The sequence below is a fragment of the Chiloscyllium plagiosum genome, chromosome 19 (genome assembly GCF_004010195.1).
Source record: "Chiloscyllium plagiosum isolate BGI_BamShark_2017 chromosome 19, ASM401019v2, whole genome shotgun sequence".
NCBI lineage: Eukaryota > Metazoa > Chordata > Chondrichthyes > Orectolobiformes > Hemiscylliidae > Chiloscyllium > Chiloscyllium plagiosum.
Window position 1 is genome coordinate 12,042,564 of NC_057728.1, and position 22,701 is coordinate 12,065,264.

General features: G+C 42.7%; 1 protein-coding gene and 1 long non-coding RNA gene across 2 annotated transcripts; one reads left to right on the plus strand and one right to left on the minus strand.

The window, feature by feature from the left end:
- Window positions 1-2,066: 2,066 nt before the first annotated feature.
- LOC122559521 lies at window positions 2,067-5,920 on the minus strand. Its single transcript, XR_006314444.1, has 3 exons — window positions 4,458-5,920; window positions 2,399-2,466; window positions 2,067-2,272 (listed from the first exon to the last, which is right to left on the minus strand). It is a non-coding gene; the product is annotated as an uncharacterized LOC122559521 (long non-coding RNA).
- Window positions 5,921-21,418: 15,498 nt separating this feature from the next.
- LOC122559369 lies at window positions 21,419-22,326 on the plus strand. The gene is made up of 2 exons (XM_043708816.1): window positions 21,419-21,501; window positions 21,600-22,326. The coding sequence occupies exons 1-2, from the start codon at window positions 21,481-21,483 to the stop codon at window positions 22,239-22,241; spliced, it is 663 nt and encodes a 220-aa protein (XP_043564751.1). The 5' UTR covers window positions 21,419-21,480; the 3' UTR covers window positions 22,242-22,326.
- Window positions 22,327-22,701: the final 375 nt, after the last annotated feature.

The following is a 22,701-nucleotide window of genomic DNA, read 5'->3' on the forward strand; positions in this document are numbered from 1 at the left end:
TTGTTGGCCTGTTTCCACATTGTAGGGATTCTATGAACTACAAAGCAGTAAATATATGTCTCTAAGAGTTTCTATCTTACTGAGAAGGCTTCAAGACAATTCACGTCCAACAACCTGCACTGTAAACTCTGCTCAAATTTTGACAGCTGTGATAAATTCCAGCAAAGCAACTGAGACAATCGACCATTTTCTAAAACAACTGCCAGCTTCCTAAACAAAATAACCCACAACATTAAAAAACAGTCAAATTTCCCTATCTCTCTAATATTAATGATTACTTAAATTATCAGGATCCAGGTCCGTGTCTTCACCAAAAAAAAGAAACTGGATTTTTCTCGAGGTATGAGCAGTAAGTCTACTAGATTTGTTGAAATCCATCAAACAGATTAAAACTGACTAACAACCAGGATCGAAGCCAGCTTAGGTGGTGGAAAAAAGCACTACTCTGCAACTCTCAAAACTATAATCAAACAGTTTGCACTACACATCATCAAATTGCTTTGTAATAACATTTTAAAAGTGGAATTCTCTTATTTATTTAAAATGTGTAAAAGTTATTATTATTTCTGTCCTTATTTTCAAACCCTGGTCTTTCCCTCTGTGCAGTGAAGGGAATGTATAGTAAATCCAATAAATGCATTTATGACAAAGGAGATTGAATTAAATCTGTAGCTGTGATTAACCTTAGAGCCGTCAGTGACAATGGTCAGACATGCTGCATAAAGTTACTTCAAGGAAGTTCAAGCCGTTTTCATTATAATATTGTTATTGTTTATTTGTCAAAACATAACTTGGCGAATAAAGACTAACGAGAAATGATTAGGTAGTTAAATTTGTGTGATTGTATAAAACAAATGATCATGAATTGACTATCCATGTTACATCTCTCCTTATATTTGCTTAAAATGTTTATTTGCCATAAAGATGTGGGAGAATATGTGCAGTAAAGAGGATGTTGGGATTCATTTTGAATTGCTCACATAATGGTCTAACACCACAGAGTGAACTGAGGGTTTTTCTTCTATATCGTCACTCTTTTGTTTCTAAGATTGCCAACAAGAATGAGAATGTCCACGTTCTTGGATTGTTGTTTCTGAGATTTACTCTCCAGACCTCTACACTTTCTATCAAGATGAATCTAAACATTGACCAAGCATCTTGTTGTGGGGTGTGGAGGTGGAAACTATGGGAGAGTGTTACAAGTTTATATGGTTGTCTTGTGTTTTAGGATGTCTCTTTAAATTAGGATAAAGTGAAAGAAAGAAGGGGGTCACATAACCTAATCTGAATTCTCCCTGCATGAGGCATAAGTGGCCTGGTTACTCATGGGGACACCAGTTGTTCTCCAAGGAAGATGGTGCAAGATTTTCATATCTATAGACAACGGTGAGAGCATCTGCTCTGACCGTGCATCATCTCCAAGTCTAACGGGAAGCTGTTAAGGATGTCATGTTTGTAAATGATTGTACATTAAGCTATCTGTGCAATTCCAATATCTGAAATGGAACATTTCTACCTGGATCCAAGGCCCTGAGATTCACATTATCATTGGAGTGCATTTTCTGAAGGAAAAGTCAATAAAAACACATTATGATTTTGTTGTTGTTTTAAAATATACCTGATCTTCTCAAATCATCTGCAAGAATCTGAGAAAAAGAGAGGCAGAAAGAAAGATATTAAGATAACTTGTTTTATATCTGAAGCAGAAAAAAAATCCTCTCTATTGTTCACCATGCACTCAGATTCAAAAGACTAAGTTTGCAGGGATTGAGCAGAAGCTGGATGTTTCACCTAGAAGGAACAATCTCTAGTATAATCCTCACAATGAAACCCATTTCAGTTATTTGAAGGTACCCAGCTGGGAAAGGGAAAAGGAAATGTGCTAGTGGGGGCAGTGAACACCTCTGGACTAGTTCTGAGAGAATAAAGTGTCTATTTAAGGGACAGATAAACCATAGTGGGGAATTTTTCATAGTTTCTAAAGTTAAATGGGGTATCTTTTCTGTAGATTAAGATAGAAATTGCCTGATGAATAGTGCATAAATAATGTTTAACTTTGTTATAATAAAAGTCTTGAAACTTGAAATCCTCTTGTTTGATCTTTCAAGTCAGTCACTTGAAATTCAAATTTATTTTACAAGATATTGATCTCAAATGGGGACCATAAGCCATTGCTTCTTGATGACTTCTGTGGGTATCCTGTTATCAAAAGTAGCTTTGAGGAGTAGATCACTTGCAGAGCCTTAGCATCAGGTAGCAGGATCCTGAGCACCTAGAGAGATACAGAGGTGATGAATAAAACTGATTATATGCATTCAGGGTATGTGAAATGTCCTTCAAACTAGTAAAAGCTATTGGAGCAGAACGTTCTGTCTGTGTTTAGGTTGATGAAAATCACCTTGAAAGATGTTGCAAATTCCAACTCTGAGGCTTTCTTCAAAATATGTCATACATTTTGTTATTCCACTGAAAGATAGAAGTAAACATAGGATACAGTTGTCTTAATTGCATTAAGCACCAAATCCCTCCATACCACTGTTAATATAATGCAAAAATTAAATATCTCCCTGTTATATCTTCTCCAAAATTCAGCAAATTAATAATTCAATTGCCGAGTGATAATTTCTAAAGGGTCAGTAATTGTGACTATTATTCCTCGTGTAATCTGCCTCATCTTGAGCTGTCACATGGCACAAAGTTGAAAGCTTTGAAGATCTTCACAGATGAAGCATTCATCACACAAAAGAATATCTGGATATAACTCAGCTGAAAAAATAATGTTGGACACTGACAGCTCATTGCTAGCTCAGCTGTTGAGATGTTGAAATGGCACAAAATGCCTATGACCACAATCAGCAAAAAGTATAATTCTCACGAAGAAACAGTCTGGGTTTATATGCTGACCAGTTCATTAGAACAACACAGGTCATTTGTCTATATTTTGAAAAATGTGCATTTTCACATCTGTAAAGAAAATGGCTTCTGCAGGTTCAAACAGAATGACATGGGAAAGACATGGATTCATGCAGAAGTGTGACTCGTTTACATTAAAAAGAGCAGTTTGCATTTATGTAGCACCATTAATGTAGTAAAACATTCTGTGACACAGGAGCCTTTCTGAAGCAAATTTTGACCCTAAGCCACATGAGGTAAAAGAGCATATGACTAAAGACTAGGTTGTACAGAGTGCCCCAGAAGGAGGAGAGAGAGGCAGAGAATGTTTTAGGGAGGGAATTCCATATTTAGGCCCCAGATAGATAAAGGTGTGGGTGACAATGATGCACAAGAGGCCAGAATTGGTAACACATATCTTTGAGGATTTGGAAGAAATGACTTTGGAGCAGGAGTTCAATATTTGACCCTTCCAACCTGTGCATTGTTCAATATGATCATGTATGATTTAATTGTGCTCTCAACACCAGTACCCTGTCTGCCCATGGTAACCCTGGAGTCAAATGCCTCTCAAATATCTATGAGACTCTGCCTTGAATAAATTCAATGACCTAGCCTTCACCTTTCTGGGGAAGAGAATATCATTTATGAAAAACCCACAGAGTGAACAAGATTCTCCACATCCTTATCTTAAAAGTGAGACCTCCTGTTCTTAAACAGTGTCCCCTAATTCTAGTCTCCCTTGTAAGAGGAAATGCCTTCTGGTATCCAGTCTATCATCTTTCTTCAGGATCCTTCTTTGCTTCAGTAGGATCATCTCTCATTCTTCTAAGCAGCAAGAGGATATTGGACCAACCTGCTTCAGGGCAGGAAGAGATTGTGAAAACTGGGAGGGGCAAGGCCATGGAGGGATTGGAGAACAATGGAGAAAATTTTAAAGTCAAGCTTAACCATTAGCCAATGTAGGCAAATGAGGACGGATGGTCTAGACTCAGTACAAATTAGTGCATGAGTAGCAGAGCTTTGGAAAATGTTATGTTAAGGAAGGGTGGAATGTGAGAAGTTGACTAAAATGGTGTTGGAATAATCAAGTTTAGAGACAAAAACTGACTGAGCTGATGCTGGAGTGAAATCAGGTGATGCTGCAGAGATGAAAATAGATATTTTAATGCAGATATAAATATGTGGGATCTTGGGATCAAATCTGACACCAAGTTTGCTAACACTCCAGCTCAGTCTCAACCAGGAAGTTTATTCTGTCAGAATCACCATGATTCATAGATGTGTACAACTCAGAAGGAGACAAAAATTTGACTGCAGTAGGCCCATGTTTTAGCTTTTGGCTCATTGCCCTAAAAACTGCTTTAAAATTACCAGAACTTAAGACAATCACTTTTTCAGACAGTGAGTTCCAGACTCTCACTATCTTCAATAAAATAAATTCTCTTCCATTCTCCTCAGCCTCTGACATTTTACCTTAAATACATGCACCCTTATGAGTGACCCCTCTACAAATGGGAATAGTGTGTTCCTCACCACTCTATCTAATACCTTCATAGTCTTACCTTCGATGCAGTAAGGAACACACTGCAGCCTATCCAATCTTTGCTCGAAGCTCAGACCCTCCAGCCCAGGCGGCATCGTGGTAAATCTCCTCTACACCTTCTCTTGTGCAATCATATCCTTCCTATAATAATGTGGTGATCAGAGCAGCACGCAGTATTCTAGTATTTTATGCAGTGCCAACATAAGCTCCCTGCTCTTTAATTCTGTGCCTCGTCTAATAAAGGCAAGTATCCCATATGCTTTCTCAACCGTTTTTTTGGCATACTTGCAAGTCAGCACATTCTTTTTAATGGCACAATTTGAAGTTTTGTTTTGAAGATTTATAGTGCCAACTGATTGCGTCTTTTGCTTTGATTATTTCTACACAGAATTGGTCCACTTGGCAGATTAGGTCTGGCAATAATAATTTTCGTTTAACACTCACATGAGTCTGCCTTTTGGATCTGGGAGGGTTAGTTCCTGATTATAGCCTTATCGACTGAATACACTCTGTATAACTTGAGTTCCTTCCCTTTCCTTTGTATCCATAATTTTGAGTGAGAGGCTGGGAACTGCAGAATTCTGATAAACTTTTGTGACTACTGTGCACTTTTCCAAAACTAGCTCCAGATTTTGATCCAGACCAATTCATAAAGCTTCTGACTACTCAGTGCCAGGTTTCCCTGCCTCAGGCACCAGAGGTAACTTCTGGAGAGGGCTGAGCCAGTGATGTCTCCATCATGATTGAAGCCATCTTGGATGCACATCTTTGTTCAAGGGGGAATGACCTTTTTAAACAGAATAGTTTTTTTTCAACCACAGACATTGATACAATGAAAACTGAGTTGGCTTGGTCTCATAAACAATGTCAGACATTGACTTGCCAAAGTGAATCTTCTATTGAAAGGGTTAAAAATAGATATTACTTTTTGGTTAAATTAGCAATAGTTCTTTGAGCCAAAAGTACTGTCACAGTATTTCCTTCTGAGAGAAATGGGAAAGCCTTTTATTTGGTCAAGATTAGGGAAGCAGAGCTTATCAGGGATAGCTCACATCTACATCCTGGCAAAGAGACAATCTTTTAACTCCAAATGAAATGTATTTATATAACATCTGTTTTGACCTCAGGATGTCATTAGTTCCTTTTAAAGTAAATTGATGTTATAATGTGAGAAATGTCGCAGCCAAAGTGCATCATCAAAGTCCCACAAACTGCAATGCAGTAACGACCAGATACTAAGTTCTGAAGAAGGGTCACTGAAACGTAAACTCTGCTTTCTCCCTCCACAGATGCTGCCAGACCTGCTGAGTTTCTCCCACAATTTCTGTTTTTGTTTCAGATCTTCAGCAACTGTTAGTTTCTTTTGCAATGGTTAATGAGGGATAGATGTCCAAGACACCAAGAAAGAACTCGCCTACATGTGACTATAGATGAAAAACCAGTAATTAGGAGGGCACAGTGGCTTAGTGCTTAGCACTGCTGCCTCACAGTGCCAGGCACCTGGGTTTGATTCCAGCCTCGAACGACTGTCTGTGTAGAATTTGCACGTTCTCCCCGTGTCTGTTTGTTTCCTCCACGTGCTCCTGTTTCCTCTCACAATCTAAAGATGTGAAGGTTAAGTGAATTGGCTGTATAAAATTGCCCATAGTGTTCAGGGATGTGGAGGTTAGGTACATTAGTAAATGTAGAGAAATGAGTTTGGGTGAGATACTGTTCAGAGGGTCAGTGTGAACTTGTTGGGCTGAAGGGCCTATTTCCACACTGTAGGGATTCTCTGATACTTCTATTCAATGAAAGTGTCACACTTCTAAGTGAAGGATCATAAGTTCTAAGTGAACTTATTAGATTAGATTACTTACAGTGTGGAAACAGGCCCTTCGGCCCAACAAGTCCACACCGACCCGCCGAAGCATAACCCACCCATACCCCTACATTTACCCCTTACCTAACACTACGGGCAATTTAGCATGGCCAATTCACCTGATCTGCACATCTTTTGGACTGTGGGAGGAAACCGGAGCACCCGGAAGAAACCCACGGAGACACGGAGAGAACGTGCAAACTCCACACAGTCAGTTGCCTGAGGCAGGAAATGAACCTGGGTCTCTGGCGCTGTGAGGCAGCAGTGCTAACCACTGTGCCACCGTGCCGCCCACAACTTATGTAGTTCTAAGTGAAGGATCATAAGTTAAAGATCATAAAAACGATGATATCCTATGCTCTTCTGCTTCACCTTATGGTGCCTTCACTACACAACAAGTGCTACTAATGTGACTTTGCTCAGACGAAACTCCTTAGAGAACCATTTAGTAAGGATCACTGTTTCAAAGTAAGGAATTGCCCTTTGATGACAGAGATAAGGAGGAATCTTTTCTTATAGAGGGGCATGAATCTCTGCAACTCTCTTCCTCAGAAGATAGTGGAAGCAATGTCTTGAATATTTTCAAGGTACATGTAGATAGATTCCCAATAAACAAGGGCTGAATGGCTGACGTGGAGGAATCGGATCATGATCATATTGAATGGCAGAGCAGGCTCAAAGGGCTGAATGGCCTACTCCTACTCACAAATTGTACGTTTGTAAAACGTGGTAATGCCCCTATCTCTGAGCAAGAAGACCAAGGTTCATTTCCCATCTACTCCAACGGTGCGTAATAATATCTCTCAACAGATTAGCGTTGGGAAGGACCTATAATTCTTAGCTTAGGGCTCTTCCCGTGTTTCTTCCTATGAGCCAGGAGGTCTGGGTTCAGGTCTCACATACAGTGGAAGTGTACGACACCATTCAGAGCAGGTTGATTAGAAAATACCTCTGAAAGGCTTGTTTTTTAAGGAGTGAGCTCAGAGTCAAAACAGTCAATAGCTATCAGATGGGGTTGTGCCTCTTTTAAACAAAAACACAATGGATCTAACTCTGTCGCTAGCTTACAGCAGAAGGTGATTGAAAACACAAAGTTCTGAACTCATTGCGAAAATAAATTGCAATGTTGTGTTAAAGTGAGCACATCTTTTATCTGCTGTTCAGCCAAAATCTTGGGTCCTACTCATACAACAAACCTTGGCACAGAATGTTCATACTTGGTGCTGACCTAAGGTTATGATGGAAATCTGGGCGGAGTTAAATCCCTGCTTCACTCCCAAAGTTCACAAGGACTCCTTGCTCCCGAGCCTTGCCTGATGTCTCTGCTGACACCAGATTTAAACTGGAACTGTTAGAGTTGGGTGTGAAGCATAACCATTTGCCCTTGATACCAATTGTAGTGTCAATGCAGTTTGTAGGAAACAGAGTTACAGATCAGCACAGGGTCAAAGCTAACTTTCCTAGGAGAAGTGAAAATATGTTTTCAAGTTGAAATTTATTTTGGAACACGAAAGGAATTAATTTAAGACTTGTCATAGCTTGTTTAAGCAGGGCTTAACAACGATTAATGGTTACTCAATCCTGCAAATTGTGCTGATTTAAAATAGCTACAACCCATTGATCTGGTCAACTATTTCCATTATGATATTAACAACATGGGAATCTATGATTGGTTACGTTCATGTGAATTTATCACCTGTTCAGTTGAGAGGGTATGTGACGATATTATGGCTTTGAGAGGTGTGTTTTGTCCTGGTTTGTTTTTCTTTGAGGAGAGGTTTTAGGACAGAGGAGAGGAGCTGTCTGTTTGAATCCAATAAAGTAAATAGCTTGTAAGACCTTGGGTTTTGTTTAAAGCTGAAACAATAGAAGCAGCCGGAATGGGTGGGGTCAGGCTTCCTCAGAGCCAGGATTTTTAATTCCTGTTTTTTTAGTAGCAGTTGCTGGGATCTTGAAGCTGGGTTGCTGTCAAATGTTCCCTCTAGCCTTGTGGTCAAAACGTCAACAGATCTGGCAGCATCTGTTGGGATAAAACAGAGTTAAATACACGTCTCCCTGTTATTCCAACTTCTTCTTTTGTTTTATTTTAACAATAATGCAAGAATATATTGTGTTTTGCTTGAAGACTAATAGATTGACCAATCGAATTACATCTGGAATGCAATGCTTGGCACTTGCCTTTTCAAAATAAGAAAACGTTAGAGTCTAGGTTTTCCTGTTACAATATTTTGGAGTGGGAATGGGGTTTAATCTCGTCCATAGCAGGTATAATTATTCCCTGTATAGGAGAAGTCTGCCTTTTTTAAATGTGGTTAAATTGTACACTCTCCTGAATGCAATAGTTCTCTTCTCAGCACCTTCTGAGTTTCTCATTTTCCTGAGATAAAATTTGTGTTCCTCTTAAGTTCACTAGAAGAAACTGATTAAACATTTTGCTTTGTTCTAGTTAAACACATTTAACTTTTGTCTAGTAACTCTTGTATTCACTGGTGTACAACAATGAAAAATGACTATTTCAAATTTGTGATGCTCAGTATTTTTAACCATTTGTCCACGGAATATAGGTAAGATTTTGCATTGGAGACATTGCGGGTACCACGTAGAGTAATTGAAAGAAAGGTAAGATATGCTTCCGTAATTGGAGGTGGACGAGCAGGAGGCTGGAAGAACACAGCCAGCCAGGCAGTATCAGGAGGTGGAGAAGTCAATATTTCGGGAGCAGACAATGTTTGCTGCACAACTCATCCTCTTGGTTGGATGTATTTTGAAAATGATCCAATGTTGAGTGAGGAAACCTGTGCTGAATGTTGTTGTCAAATGTTCCCTCTAGCCTTGTGGTCAAAACGTCAACAGGTCTGGCATCATCTGTAGAGACAAAACAGAGTTAACGATTCAGGTTCAGTGTATTTCCTTCAGAACTGACTGTAGCTAGGAAATGTAGGATCAAGCAATATTTAAAACTCTGGACAAAATCCTAGACTTTTCCAATCTCTAAAATACTGGACAAAACTGAGGGCTTTGCAAAACCTTAACAAGGTAAAGCCACAGCTAGTCTGAGTTCTGTGGAGAATACACAAACAGAACACACAGAATGGAGATGGCTGAATGGAACCATTGGTCAGCCTGAAATTCTGAGTTACATCTTCTCTCTAAGAGGACAATCAACTGAAACTAACAGAATCTATCCAGTTGCTCTCGATGTCGTCTCCTCTATATTGGGGAAACAGGGCGCCAACTCATGGAAAGTTTCAGGGAACATCTCTTGGACATACGCACCAAACAACTTCACCCCCCTGTGGCCAGCCACTTCAACTCCCCCCCCCCAACTCCGCCAAGGACATGCAAGTCCTGGACTTCCTCCATTGCCAAATCCAAGCCACCCGACGTGTGAAGGAAGAATGCCTCATTTTCTGCCTTGGGACCCTCCAACCACATGACATCAACGTCAATTTCACCAGTTTCCTCATCTCCCCAACTCCCACCTCATCCCAGGGGCTTATGCCCTAAATGTTGATTCTCCTGCTCCTCGATGCTGCCTGACCCCCCTGTGCTTTTCCAGCACCACAGTTTTCAACTCACGGACAGTATGGAGCTTGGACATTCAATCTCAATTAAAATCCATTCACACATACTCTAATCATCGGAAAGCCAATAAACTTCAGAGAAGAGCACTAGAGCTCCGTGATAACTACAGATTTGAGAGGAGATAATGGGGCATGCAGTCAGTATAACTGCCAGCCCGATCTCACCTGAGGGAGGGGCCTTTTCAGCAGAAGCAGCTTCCACCCCTGCAGCTAGCAGCTTGGGAACCAGGAAACACGGGGCTGAGAACAGGGAAGCCAAGCCAAGGGCCTCATCAGACCAAAAGAAATCTGAGAGGGGGAAGCCAATGGTGCTACCTGAACAAGAGCTTGCAGACACAAGCCTGTTTCAAACTAAGAGAACCAATGGTAAGAACCTCAGCAACGAGCGTGCTTCAAAACCACATTTTGAGTGGTGAGCATAAACCCCAGAGACCCCAGGTACCAGCCTAGCTAGCAGGGAGGGGAACATTGGTAGTGACAGTGCATTAGGACCCCAGGGTAGGAATTCTGACTAAAGACTCTGCTTAAAACTGGTGTTTTCTGTGTGTCAGTAGGATGAGGTTCTAATAGTGTTAATCAAGCAAATAATGTATTTAATAGGACTGCTGCTCTCTGTAAATTAACTGTCAATTTCTTTGTTTATTGCAATGCCTCATTTGCTTGTACTGTAGTTAGCTTTTTGTATTTTAAATAAACGCAGAGATTCTTTTGCCTGAAAACACCTGTCGACTGCCTCTTCGTTTTCACATTCCCTACGTAAGTCCAGTTCCAGAACCAGGGATCTGGGGTGATTTGAACCAGTTGAAAATCAGAATAACATTTTTCTGTAGGGATCTGGTTAGCATAAACGCTGAAGATTGATGGAGATGGAGCCCAGAGAGAGAGAGAGAAAAAAAAACAGCCAGGCAGACAAAAGAATGGGTAAAGGGCAGCTTGGGGCAGTCAATAGCTTCTAATGGAGACCTGAGTGGAACCAATGAGTTGCTTGTGGTAGCATCCCCATTTCATGACAAGGCCTGGTGTGTGGGGATTTGGGGAAAGACGTGGCAGAAGGTGCTTAGGCCCTAAAATCATCGAACTCGTACATTCAGTTCCCAAGTGGAAACTGAGGTGCTGTTCTTCCACTTGTGCTGAGCTTTGCTAGAGCACTACAGACTGATGTTGACCAGGTAACATGGTAGTGTGTTGAAGTGAAGCTTAGTGCAGACTGGAAGAAAAGCACCTTGTTTTCTGCTTGGAGACCCTGCAGCCTTTGGAGATCAAATAGAGTTCAATAATTTTAGGGCCTGAGCGCCCTCTCCCATATCCTTACCCCAACCCCCACAGATCAGGCCACGTCATCACATGGGCTGCTAATACAAACAACCCATTGTCAGTCACTAATGGTCCCCATTGGCAGCTACTCCCCGAGGTTGACCTTTATACCCATTCTGTTGTCTGCCCAACTGTTTCTTGCTCTCGCTCCATCTATTGTTTACTCATTCCCCCTCCTCCCACCCGATCTTCAGCATATATACCAACCTTTTTTTAGCTGCCCGAAACATTGGCTCTGCTTTCTCTTCACAGGTGCAGCCAGAGCTGCTGAGTTTATCTAGCATCCACTGATCTTTTTTTTTGGGTCAGAATGCATATCGGGAATTTATATTGAGAATTATTGAACAATGCACTTATTAATGAGTGTTGACAGAGACACCAAGCTGTTCAGGTAAGGCTGAAACCTGTGAACAAAACAACAGTTGAATTAGTGGTTGAGCCATCACATAGTGACCAGTAACTTGCTGTGGAATTCCTTTTAATTCTGGGTTTGATATTGTGAGATATTGTGTTATAGGTTATCTTGCCCAACTCACAGCTTGCTATGTTCATTCATAACTCTTTACTAACCCATTATTTACTACAACACACTTTCATTCATTCATTCATAAACCTGTGGTTCTGTGGAATATTTTACTATTGCAAGAGTAAAATATACTACTAACCTATTCAGATCAACACCACCCCCACCATCATGTCTCCATGACCTACTCAAAACTATGGAAAGATGATAATATTAATCAACTGTCTCTCGGACCTGAATAGATTGCAGAACTCCAAACAGTTTCCCCAATTAGTATGTACTTGACAAATACTTTTTAACTGGGCTGTTATCCCTTTAAGAAACTAACTGTCAAAACAGCGCTTATGTGAAACCGCATGAAAGAATGAAATTCACACCAGCAAATAGTAAACAAATCTCACAACCTAGCTGCATTAATCAGTTTAATATTCTTTATTAAGTACAGTCACAATTTTTAACTTATTTTGAGCATACAGCCCTTGTATTTTTATTAACATTTACTAACTTAAAGGGTTAACATCCTTTAATTATGCGAGCACACCAGACAGTCTCTTTTAATCCTATCAGAAGTAGCAACGCATGTTTTAACCCATCTCCTATCTTCCAGGACAGAAATCCCTCAAACCTTTGTGTACTATAAATTAAATAATGCAACACCTTAGAAATGAGTTTTAATATATTGTGTTTAAAGTGGCTCATGTAAGAACTGTACTTCAGATTCTATTGTTGCCTCAAACTTGTGCTACTGCAGTTCCTGCATAAAGGAGGCTATTTTCGCCACACACTGATTTTCGTCGTTATTTGAACACGATCCCACAATATTGAGTACATGTATTAAGCATAGCATAAATTGTGTCGCAGATTTATCAGTGATGTGGGAAATAGAGATAGTGAGGTGCTGGACGTCAGACTCTATAAAATGTGGAGCTGGAAGAGCAGAGTAGGTCAGGCAGCATTGGAGGAGCAGGCAAATAGACATTTCTGGTCAGCACCCTCCATCAGGACCGGGGAGGGGGAAGGGAGCGCAGAAATAAATAGAAGGGGGTGTGGTGGGGCTGGGGGGAAGGTACATGGGATGGTGACGGGTGGACGCAGGTAGATGGTTATTGTGATTGGTCATTGGGAAGAGTGGAGCAGACAGATAGGAAGGAAGATAGACAGTTTACGTCTGGTCAGGGAGGCGGTGGGGAGAGGGAGGGCTGGACAGGTGACAAGGTTAGGGGTGGGGAGATTTTGAAGCTGGTGAACTTTTTGTTGAGCCCATTGGGCTGTAAGCTCCTGAGGCGGAAGATGAGGTGTTGTTCCTCCAGTTTGTGTGTGACCTAATTTCGACAGTGGAGGAGGCCAAGGATGGATATGTCACCAGGGGAATGGGAGGAGTAAGTTGAAGTGGCTGGGAACTGGAAGGTGGTGTTGTTTGGAGCACACAGAGCACAGATGCTCCTCAAACCAGTCCCTGCATCTGCATTTGGTCTTTCCAACGTAGAGGAGACCACATCGGGATCAAAGGATGCAATAAATCAGATTGGATGAAGTATAGGTAAATCTCTGCTGGATTTGGAAAAATTGTTTGGGGCCTTGGGTGGAGGTGAGAGGGGAGGCATTGGGACAGATGTTGCACTTCCCCCAGCTGGAGGAGGGGTTGGTGGGGAGTGTGGGACTGATGAGGGAGTCACGGAGTGAGCAGAGTCTACGGAACGCAGATAGGGGTGGGGAAGGGAATATCATTTTGGTGGTGGGGTCTGACTGCAGGTGGCAAAAGTGGCGGAGGATGATACTTTGGATTGGGAGGCTGGTGGGGTGGTATGTGAGGACCTGGGGAGGAGGAGAGGGCAATATATTTATTGTGGTTGGGGGGAGGGCGTTTGAGGACAGAGGTGTGGGAACGGAGGAGATACGGTTGAGGGCAGTATTAATCATGGAAGAGGGGAAATTACAGTCTTTGAAGTAAGAGAACATCCGTGATGTCTTGGAGTTGATTTCCACATCTTGGGAGCAGTTTTGCAGGAGGGTGGGTAAAAGGAAGTGTTGTCGAGGTAGTTGGGGGTGTCGGTGGGTTTGAAATGGATGTCGCTGCTAAGTCGTTTAGCGGAGATGGAGGAGGAAAGGTCCAGGAAGGGGAGGGAGGTGTCAGAGATGGTCCAGGTGATTTTGAGGTCAGGTTGGAAGATGTGGGTGAAGTTGATGAACTGTTTGAGCTCCTCATGGGATACAGTCATCAACGCAGCGGAGGAAGAGGTGGAGCATGGTTCCAGTGTAACTGTTGAAGAAGGACTGTTTCACGTATCTTACAAAGAGGCAGACATAGCTGGGGCCCATGCAGGTGCCCATAGCCACCTCTTTGGTTTGTATGAAATGGGAGGACTCAAAAGAAAAATTGTTGAGGCTGAGGACGATTTCCACCAAGCGAGTGAGTGTATTGGGGAAGGGGCACTGGTTGGGTCTATGGAAGAGGAAGAAACGGAGGGCTTTAAGCTCTCAAGAGGGATACAGATGTAGAGAGACTAAATGTCTATGGTGAAGATGAGCTATTGGGGGCAAGGGAACTGAAAGTCTTGGAGAAGGTGAAGAGTATGGGTTGTGTGCCCAACATAGATGGGGAGGTCCTGGACCAAAGGGGAGAGCATGGATTTGAGATAAGAGGAGGTGAGTTCAGTGGGGCAGGAGCAGTTAGAGACAATCGGTCGACCGGTGCAGTCTGGTTTGTGGTTTTAGGGTAGGAGATGGAAATGGGAGGGTGTGGGGCAACTATCAGGATGGAGACCATGGATGGGATATCTCCTGAGGTGATGAGGTTGTTGATGATCTGGGAGATGATGGTTTGGTGATGAGAGGTGGGGATGTCAGAGAGTTGGTATCTGGCCTCAACGATGGCATATGTATTGGACAATGGACTGTGGACTTTAAATGTGATGTGGAGGTGCCGGTGTTGCACTGGAGTGGACAAAGTTAAACATCACACAACATCAGGTTATAGTCCAACAAGTTTATTTGGAAGTACAAGCTTTCAGAGCGCTGCTCCTTTGTCAGGTAGCTAGTGGGGCAGGATCCTTCTTTTACTATAAATTCTATGTTCTATGATCCTGCCCCACCAGCTACCTGATGAAGGAGCAGCGCTCCGAAAGCTTGTACTTCCAAATAAACCTGCGCGATTTTTATTTTACTTTAAATATAACAGCAATAAAAATTCAAAAAACAACACATTCTCGAGAAAGTGGTTCAGCTAACCTTCTGGTTGCAATGTAAATAATGTCTCAGATATTTATTTACACTGTTGCTTTAAAAAGCTTTTGCCAATACTTCAAAACATCTCAATTTATTCTTTAATCACATTCACCTTTGTATTTCCCCAGAATATTCTTCCCAAGGGCAAATCATCATGCAAGACCATTTTACCAAGATATAAAATAGATATCACCAACATGAGTATATTGCTGACTTAGTTATTGGTCGCACATTCAAAAACAAGCTGTATCACAATTACTTGTTGGCATATATATCATCAACTTTAGTTTCAACCTTTCCCTATAGTGAATGTAGTTTACATTGTAAGGGAAACAACCTTTGCCAGGATCTGAATCTCCCGGCAATGCCCCAGAGGTGATGAACAATTAAATTACAAAAGTGGAGTAATTAATTCATGGCTCTTTAAAAGCAGCAGTGCATTTAAACTTGAGGGTTTACTGCTGCAGCTGAATAGGTGAATAGGTGAAGTAAGTGACCCAACTACAGACTTGTACATGTACTTAAGTATTGTGTAACAATTAATATCAAATAACAATTTTGACATTAACCAAGTTAGCACCCAAGATCAGATCACACCACGGCAGCAGAATATCCACACAGACTATTGGTGTATTTCAGGAATGTTTTACAAGTATTTGTTTTGACTGTTTTGCCCACTGAATCATGGTGCCTGAATTAGATTAATAGATCATTTGACATAATATAGTCATAGTGTTGAAGTTTCCTTCATCTGACTTGAGTGACCTTGTACCTATTCATGTTTTAAAAATTACTTAATTTTTAAGTAATTCTTAGAATCTGATGTATTTGCAAAGGAAGACGTCAACGAACATGCCTTACACAGTGTTCTAAAGTACAGCTTCAACTGGCAACTTGTATGCTTGCATTTTACATATTCCAGAATGTCCTGGCTTTAAAACCAAGTTTTTGATTTGACACAATATACCAAATCATACACCCATCATGCTGTTGGGAAAGGAGATCCAGCATTTTGACCTGACAATAGCGAGGGAACAGGTACTCATGGTTAAACCCACTGGACAAGTAATTCAGAACCCCTGATTTAATGTTCTCAGGATGGTGTTCGAATTTGACTGTAGCAGGTAATGAAACTTGGATTAATTTCCAGGCTATAAAGAGCAAAGGGACAGTTAAGGAAAAGGTGGGATGAAGGGAAGTTGTGGGAGACTTTTAAATGAATGTTTGATTAGATTCCCTACAGTGTGGAAACAGCCCTCTGGCCCAACAAGTCCACACTGATCCTCTGAAGAGTAACTCACCCAGACCCACTCCCCCTGAATGATGCACCTAACTCTATGGGCAATTTAGCATGACCAATTCACCTAACCTGCACATCTTTGGACTGTGGGAGGAAACTTATGCCGACACAGGGAGAATGTGTAAACTCCACACAGACAGTTGCCCAAGGCTGGAATTGAACCTGCTGTTCAATTATTAACCTATTTACTAATTTCCCGACTCCTCAACGCAAGTGTAAAGCATTAAATGCATTTAGCAAGACCTGCCCAATTCTGTACTGCTGGACACTTAGTCCAACAACTTTTATTTAAATAGCACTTTTAATGCAGGAATGCATCCCATGGTGCTGTACAGGAGTTAATCAGACAGAAAGTGAGACTGCAACAATGCAGCAGATTCTGAGAGTAATCCACATCCCCCTTGACTAATGCACCTAGCAACCATAACATAACCTGCACATCTTTGGAATGTGGGAGGAAACCAGACCAGCCAGAGGAAACCCACACAGACACAGAGAGAATGTGCAAACTCCACACAGACAGTCGCCCAAGGCTGGAATTGAACCTGGGACCCTGGCACTGTGTGGCAGCAGTGCTAACCACTGAGCCACCGTGCCACCTATTGAAGTTGAGCTGCAACGAGCCTGACGTGATTTGAACATGCAACCTTCTGATCTGGAGTCAGATGCGCTACCATTGCCCAACAAGCCCATGGCTCCATATTCACCAAGGAAAGGTTATAGTAATCCAAGAGGAACAGTGTGCAATATTGGACAAAATCACCAAAACAAGAGAGGAAGTATGCGAAGTGTTGGAATCCTTAAGTGAGATAATTGCCAAGACCAAGTGGATTATTCCCAAGGATGGTGAAGGAGGTCAGGGAGGAAATAGTAGATGCTCTGAGGATTATTTTCCGATCTTCACTAGCTACAGGTGATGTGCCAGGGGACTGAAGGACTGCAAATGTGGTTCAGTTTTCAAAGGGTGCAAAGGAAATGCCAAACAATTGTAAGCCAGTTAGTCTTGCTTCAGTGCTGGGCAAGTTGTTCGAATTAATCCTGAGGAATCAGATGAATTGTCACTTAGTAAGATGTGGATTAATCAGGGATCAGCAGCATGCCTTTGTTCAGGGAAGGTCATGCCTTACAAATTTGATTGACTTCTTTGAGGAAGTGGCAAGGAGGATTGAGGGTAGTGTGGTGGATGCTGTCTCCATGGATTTTAGTATGGCATGTGACATGGTCCCACATGGTAGACTAATGAAAAAAGTAAAAGCCCACACGATACAGGGTAAAATGTCAAATTAGATCCAAATGGTAATTATCAATGGCTATCCTTTTGAATAAAAAGCTGTTTCAAGTCGTGTTCCACAGGGCTCAGTGTTGGGACCCATGCTGTTTGTTTCATAAATTAGCGATTTGGACTTGGATGTGTCGGGGGGCACTATTGGGTAATTCAAAAACATAAAAGTCGGCTATATAGTGCATAGTGTAGAGCAGTGATTCACAATCGTTTTTTGGCCACAGCCTCTCTGCGAGCTCTTCTCAGGTTCCAGGGCCCCTCTTTCAAACAGGGATACAACAAGCACAGATAGACAGGCTGATCTTCAGATAATGAAGAATGGCGATAATAAATGCGAGAACCCTTGATTCAATAGGTTGACCCAGTGCAGTCTGATTCGTGACTGACTCTGAAGTGAGGCTGTATGGGAGGAGCTTAAGTAATTAATTTACCAGGTGCGCCGAATTTGAACGGTGCGTTGGAAAGATGTTATAAATAGGAGGGAAACTATTAACTCCATTGAAGATTGTTGCCTCCGTTGAGAATGGCTGGTGTAGAGGTTAGCTGTAAGCACCAAAATGATGATGGAGTGGGCAGGCAAGTGGCAAATGGGAATTCATCTCTGATAAGTGTGAAGTAATGCTTTTAGGAAGCTCAAACAGCAAAAGGTAATACACAATAAACAGGAATACGCTAAGAAGAATAGATGAAGTGAGATCTTGTCATGCAAGAGGACAAGTCTCTGAAGTCCCCAGTACAGGTTCCAAAGACATATGAAATGCTGTCCTTCATTGGCAGAGGTATAGAATATAAAAGTAGGGATATAATGATGCATCTGTACAAGACAATGTTGAGGCCTCAACTAGAATATTGTATGCAGTTCTGGTTACCACATTACAGGAAGGACATAATTGCAGAAATGATTGACTAACTGACTGAAATGTTGCCAGGGTTGGACAATTGTAGCTACGAGAAGAGCCTGGAGAGTTGGGGTTCTTTTCCTTGGAACAGAGAAGGCTGAGGATTGACATGACTGAGGTGTATAAAATAGTGAGGGGTTGAGATAGAGTAAACAGCAAGAGCCAGATTCCCTTGGCAGAGAGTTCAAAAACCAGGAGTCATAGATCCAAGCTAATTGCCAGAATGATTAGAGGACATATAAGGAAATAATTTTTAAATTATTACACAGAGAGTGTTGGATGTCTGGAATTCACTGCCTGAGTTGGTGGTGGAGGCAGAGAGCCTAAACTCTTTCAAAAGGTACCTGGATCTGCACCTTAATTGCCATGAGATGCAGGGCTACGGGCCATGAGCAGGAAGATGGGCTTAGAAAGGGCATCTGGATGTCTTTGGACAAGATTGGTCAAATGGATCTCCACTGCCACTTTTCTGTGCTGTATCACAGTGGCATAGTGTCAAGTCAGGATGACTTGGAGTAGAACTTGCTGTTCATAGTTCCCATGTATCTGCACAAATGCTGCAGATGTGCTGTAACCTCAATTGGCACCAAGCTGAACAGCTCTTTTGGAGGCATTTCCAACCTCAATTCTATGAATTTGAGCACATAAGCTCCTGACTCGGGGAAAATTATACAACTGAGTTAAAGGGAAATCTATGCAATGGGACAGTTTTGTCTCTATCTCTGTTTGCCCTGTCACCTTTGTGCGAGCTCAAGGATATTCCCCGCCTGGTCCCCCAGTCAGCACAGACGGGTTCTTGTATCATCTGTTGCTGTACACCATTCACTTCCTTACCTTGGGGCACCTAGTGTTTGTCCTTGCAGTGACAGTCCCCAGCAGAGTGCTCTCTTTATACGAGGAGGGGGTTGGTGTCCTCCCTGCCCTGTTACCATCAGAGTCTTGTGGTAGACAGTGTTGCACGCAACAGTCAATACAATTTAAGTGGGTTCATGACATCATAGGCCATGTATTATTTTGTGTCTTCCAAGAAGCCTGTAGGGTTGTGGAGGAGGTCATTTTAGCTGACTGCCTGCCTCTGTTTGGTTACATCTGTGCCGGGGTGGCCTTGGAAAGGGGGCGTATGGTGTCCTGAGGGAGAACAACAACTCCACTGCACCACCCACCGTGGCATGTTTACATTTCAACTTCACTTTTTGTTCCATTTTGTGAATTGGGATTTTTGTTAGTGCCTTCAGGAGCTGCCAATTTGAACTTGGTCAATTGATTATTGGTTAAGATAGTCGAAAGAAGGGTTGATGGTAGCATTATACTCCCAGCTGTCAGTCATTGGTAACCCCACTATGACAGCTTTCACATACTCCCATATCCCCACCTCCAAACATACACTATTACATTTTCATACTTTCAAATCTTCTAACAAAACAGTGTCCCGTTTCCAACTTTAACAACATGGTATTGATATTGAAAAAGCACATTAACTCACTTAAAAAGAAATCCTGGCATCCACTTTCTCAATATGAGTCGCAAAATGAAAATATTTACATCCTAATCATGAAGCAATTCCTTCTGGAATTTAACTGCCCTGAATGTTTTACTTTTGCTATCAGCGTCGTTAGGCGTACGAGTGTTCAAGGATGTGGGAGTGGCAGTAAAATGTTCGACATTATTTCTTTCCCTTTTACCATGCAACATATTGCATGTTTGTAGCAGCTCATTAGTTTCAGTATCAGGAGTTGACACTCTGCCACGTCAGTAAGACTGTGTATGTTTGTATTTGCTAATGTCCTTGGCTGGTAATTCAGCCTTGGATGTAGACTTGGCCTGATTGGATGGTGCTTCACAAAAAAAATTCTGCACTCAACAAAGACTGATAATTATGTCCAAGAGTTCTAACCTTTCTTTTAAATATATACTTGGATTTTTTTTTACAGGAAAGGGTATATTTCACACTGGCCTCTGTTGGGGCTGTATTAGTTATTCAGGCGTCTGTCATATCCTTTTGTTTTCATTTAGGGAAAACAGCAGCAGCTGCTTAAAAGGAAAACCATGTTTCTATTTGTATAATATATTTTACAAGTACAGGTTTTTGGTTTTTAAATCAACAAAATGCAGAAATCTGCTGAGCTTGTGGCTTTTCAGTATCCACTCCCATATGCTGAAGGCCCCGTTTAAACATTAGCCATAAGTTTGCTTTTGTATGTTTTTTTAAAAGGCCAGTCTCCTTATTTCATGTGGAAGTGGATAATCTTTCACAAAAAGGCTGAATTGTACTTTTTTAGCTAAGTTTCTATAAGTTTATTGCAAGGTGTCTTGAGTCATATCTGAGCAACCTCGCTTTATTTACTACTGACCCCGGACTAATGGCGCTGCTCTGACTCGACTGTAGCCCCCCAACAACACACACCATCCGCCACTCGCTGGATATCCACTAAACGCCTGATCTCTGGTGCCCATGCCCTGAAACACCAATGTGCACCTGGAGCTGCCCTGTTCGGAGATGGATGTTCACTCAGAAAGGGGAAGATGGCGTCGTGATTTTCCAGCTGGAACCTGAAGATCCTGATGCATGGGCCGGTGCAAAAGAGACTAGGCCGCCCAGAGCCTGGCCTGAGGTCACCATCCGCATCAATGCAATCTCCCACTCTCCAGAGGAATGACCAGCAGCGCTGCAAGGTGGTTAGTGACCTTCTCCACCTCACTTCAGGGTGAGTGCCACACTCTCTCCCTTCTCTCCGTTGTTTCACACTCACTCCATCTCTGCTACTGAAACCTCCCCACCACTGCCACGTCCCACCAAAGCTCACGCTCTGCCACTCCCTCACTTGTTAGCTCTGCAAGGCCTACTCACTCACACCAGGACACCGCCTATTTTTCCCCACCCACTTCAATCTCCCTCAATCCCTCATTTCAGGAGGAACAGCCCACAGCAGGGCACAAAGGACCCGTTGAGGTGTAGGGACACCTGACTTCAGGCCCCACTTGGTTCAAGAGGAGCAAATTCTGACCCTTACAGGAAAAGACCAAGACCACAGCTGTGGGAACGCTGGGACTTCCATGTCTCACCAACGCCTCATGGTACTGCAGCTCTCACGTTAATCTCTCTGTGTCATTCGTTGCATACAATTAGCTTCTAGTCATTGGCAGCCTCACCCTCTGTCCCTTGTGTCTTGCAGGTACCAGTGGGATGGCCATGGGCCCCTGTTAAGAAGCCTGTTTCTCTGCTAAATGCCACCACCTCATCCTCTGAGGCCTCAGAGGAAGCATTGACAAGGATGCCCCATGCCCCTGGCACTCAGAGGGCTCCCGGAGACCAGGTACCTGCTCAGCCCCAGGCAGGAGAGGGCCCTGTGGGGTCAGCAATCAGGGACTCCATCCACACGCACCAGGAGGAACAGGAGCAGCAAACAGCAATGTGGGAGGCAATGGCCCTTATTACCCAGACACTGCAGGAGTGCAGCTGTGCCTTGGACACCCGTCTGCCCCAAGCTGGTGACTGTCTGGCTGTCTCCATGGACAGGTTGGCAGTGCCATGCCAGCCAGGTCTCAGTTCCCTCAGGGCCTGCTGGAGATGCACTCACACCCACACTTCAGCCATTCATCCTCAGGACCAAAACCATGGCGACGGGGTTGGGGGGAGAGAGGTGGATGGCAAGCACAGCGGGTACCCCATTCCTCACAGGGAGGTGCCAAGAGGCACCCAGCCAGAGGAAGAACTGCACACAATTCCTGTCGGACCATTCCACTCCAGTTCCACCTCCATCCTTAATGAACCCCCACCTCCCCCACAATCTCTGAACCTTGGAAGTTGCAGCTGAGGAAGGTCCACTTGCCTTTGGCAAAAGGACTGTGTCATCCTGTTGGGCCCATCCAGACACACAACCAGGGGCAAGAGACTCAACTAGTGAGCAGGGCTCCGTGTCTATGGAGCTGAAAAAGTGTTGCTGGAAAAAGAAGAAGGGCTCATGCCCGAAACGTCGATTCTCCTGCTCCTTGGATGCTGCCTGACCTGCTGCGCTTTTCCAGCAACACATTTTCAGCTCTGATCTCCAGCATCTGTAGTCCTCACTTTCTCCGTGTCTATGGAGCCTGGCAGAACACTGAGATGCAGTGGGTGTGAAAGGTACTTTTCTTTAGGGTATTTTGGGGCATAGGTTACACAACATTGTATATATTTTTTAAAACTGTATAAATTCGATTTGTTTTGCACAACTTCCATTAATTTGATTCTCTCCATAGCTGTGAATTCACCTGTGCCAGCATGATATCTAACTTCAC

Coding starts and splice junctions, on each gene's coding strand:
- LOC122559369 (XM_043708816.1), top strand. CDS start 21,481: ATGTCTCACCAACGCCTCATG. Junction 21,502..21,599: donor TGTCTCACCAACGCCTCATG/GTACTGCAGCTC, acceptor TGTGTCTTGCAG/GTACCAGTGGGATGGCCATG.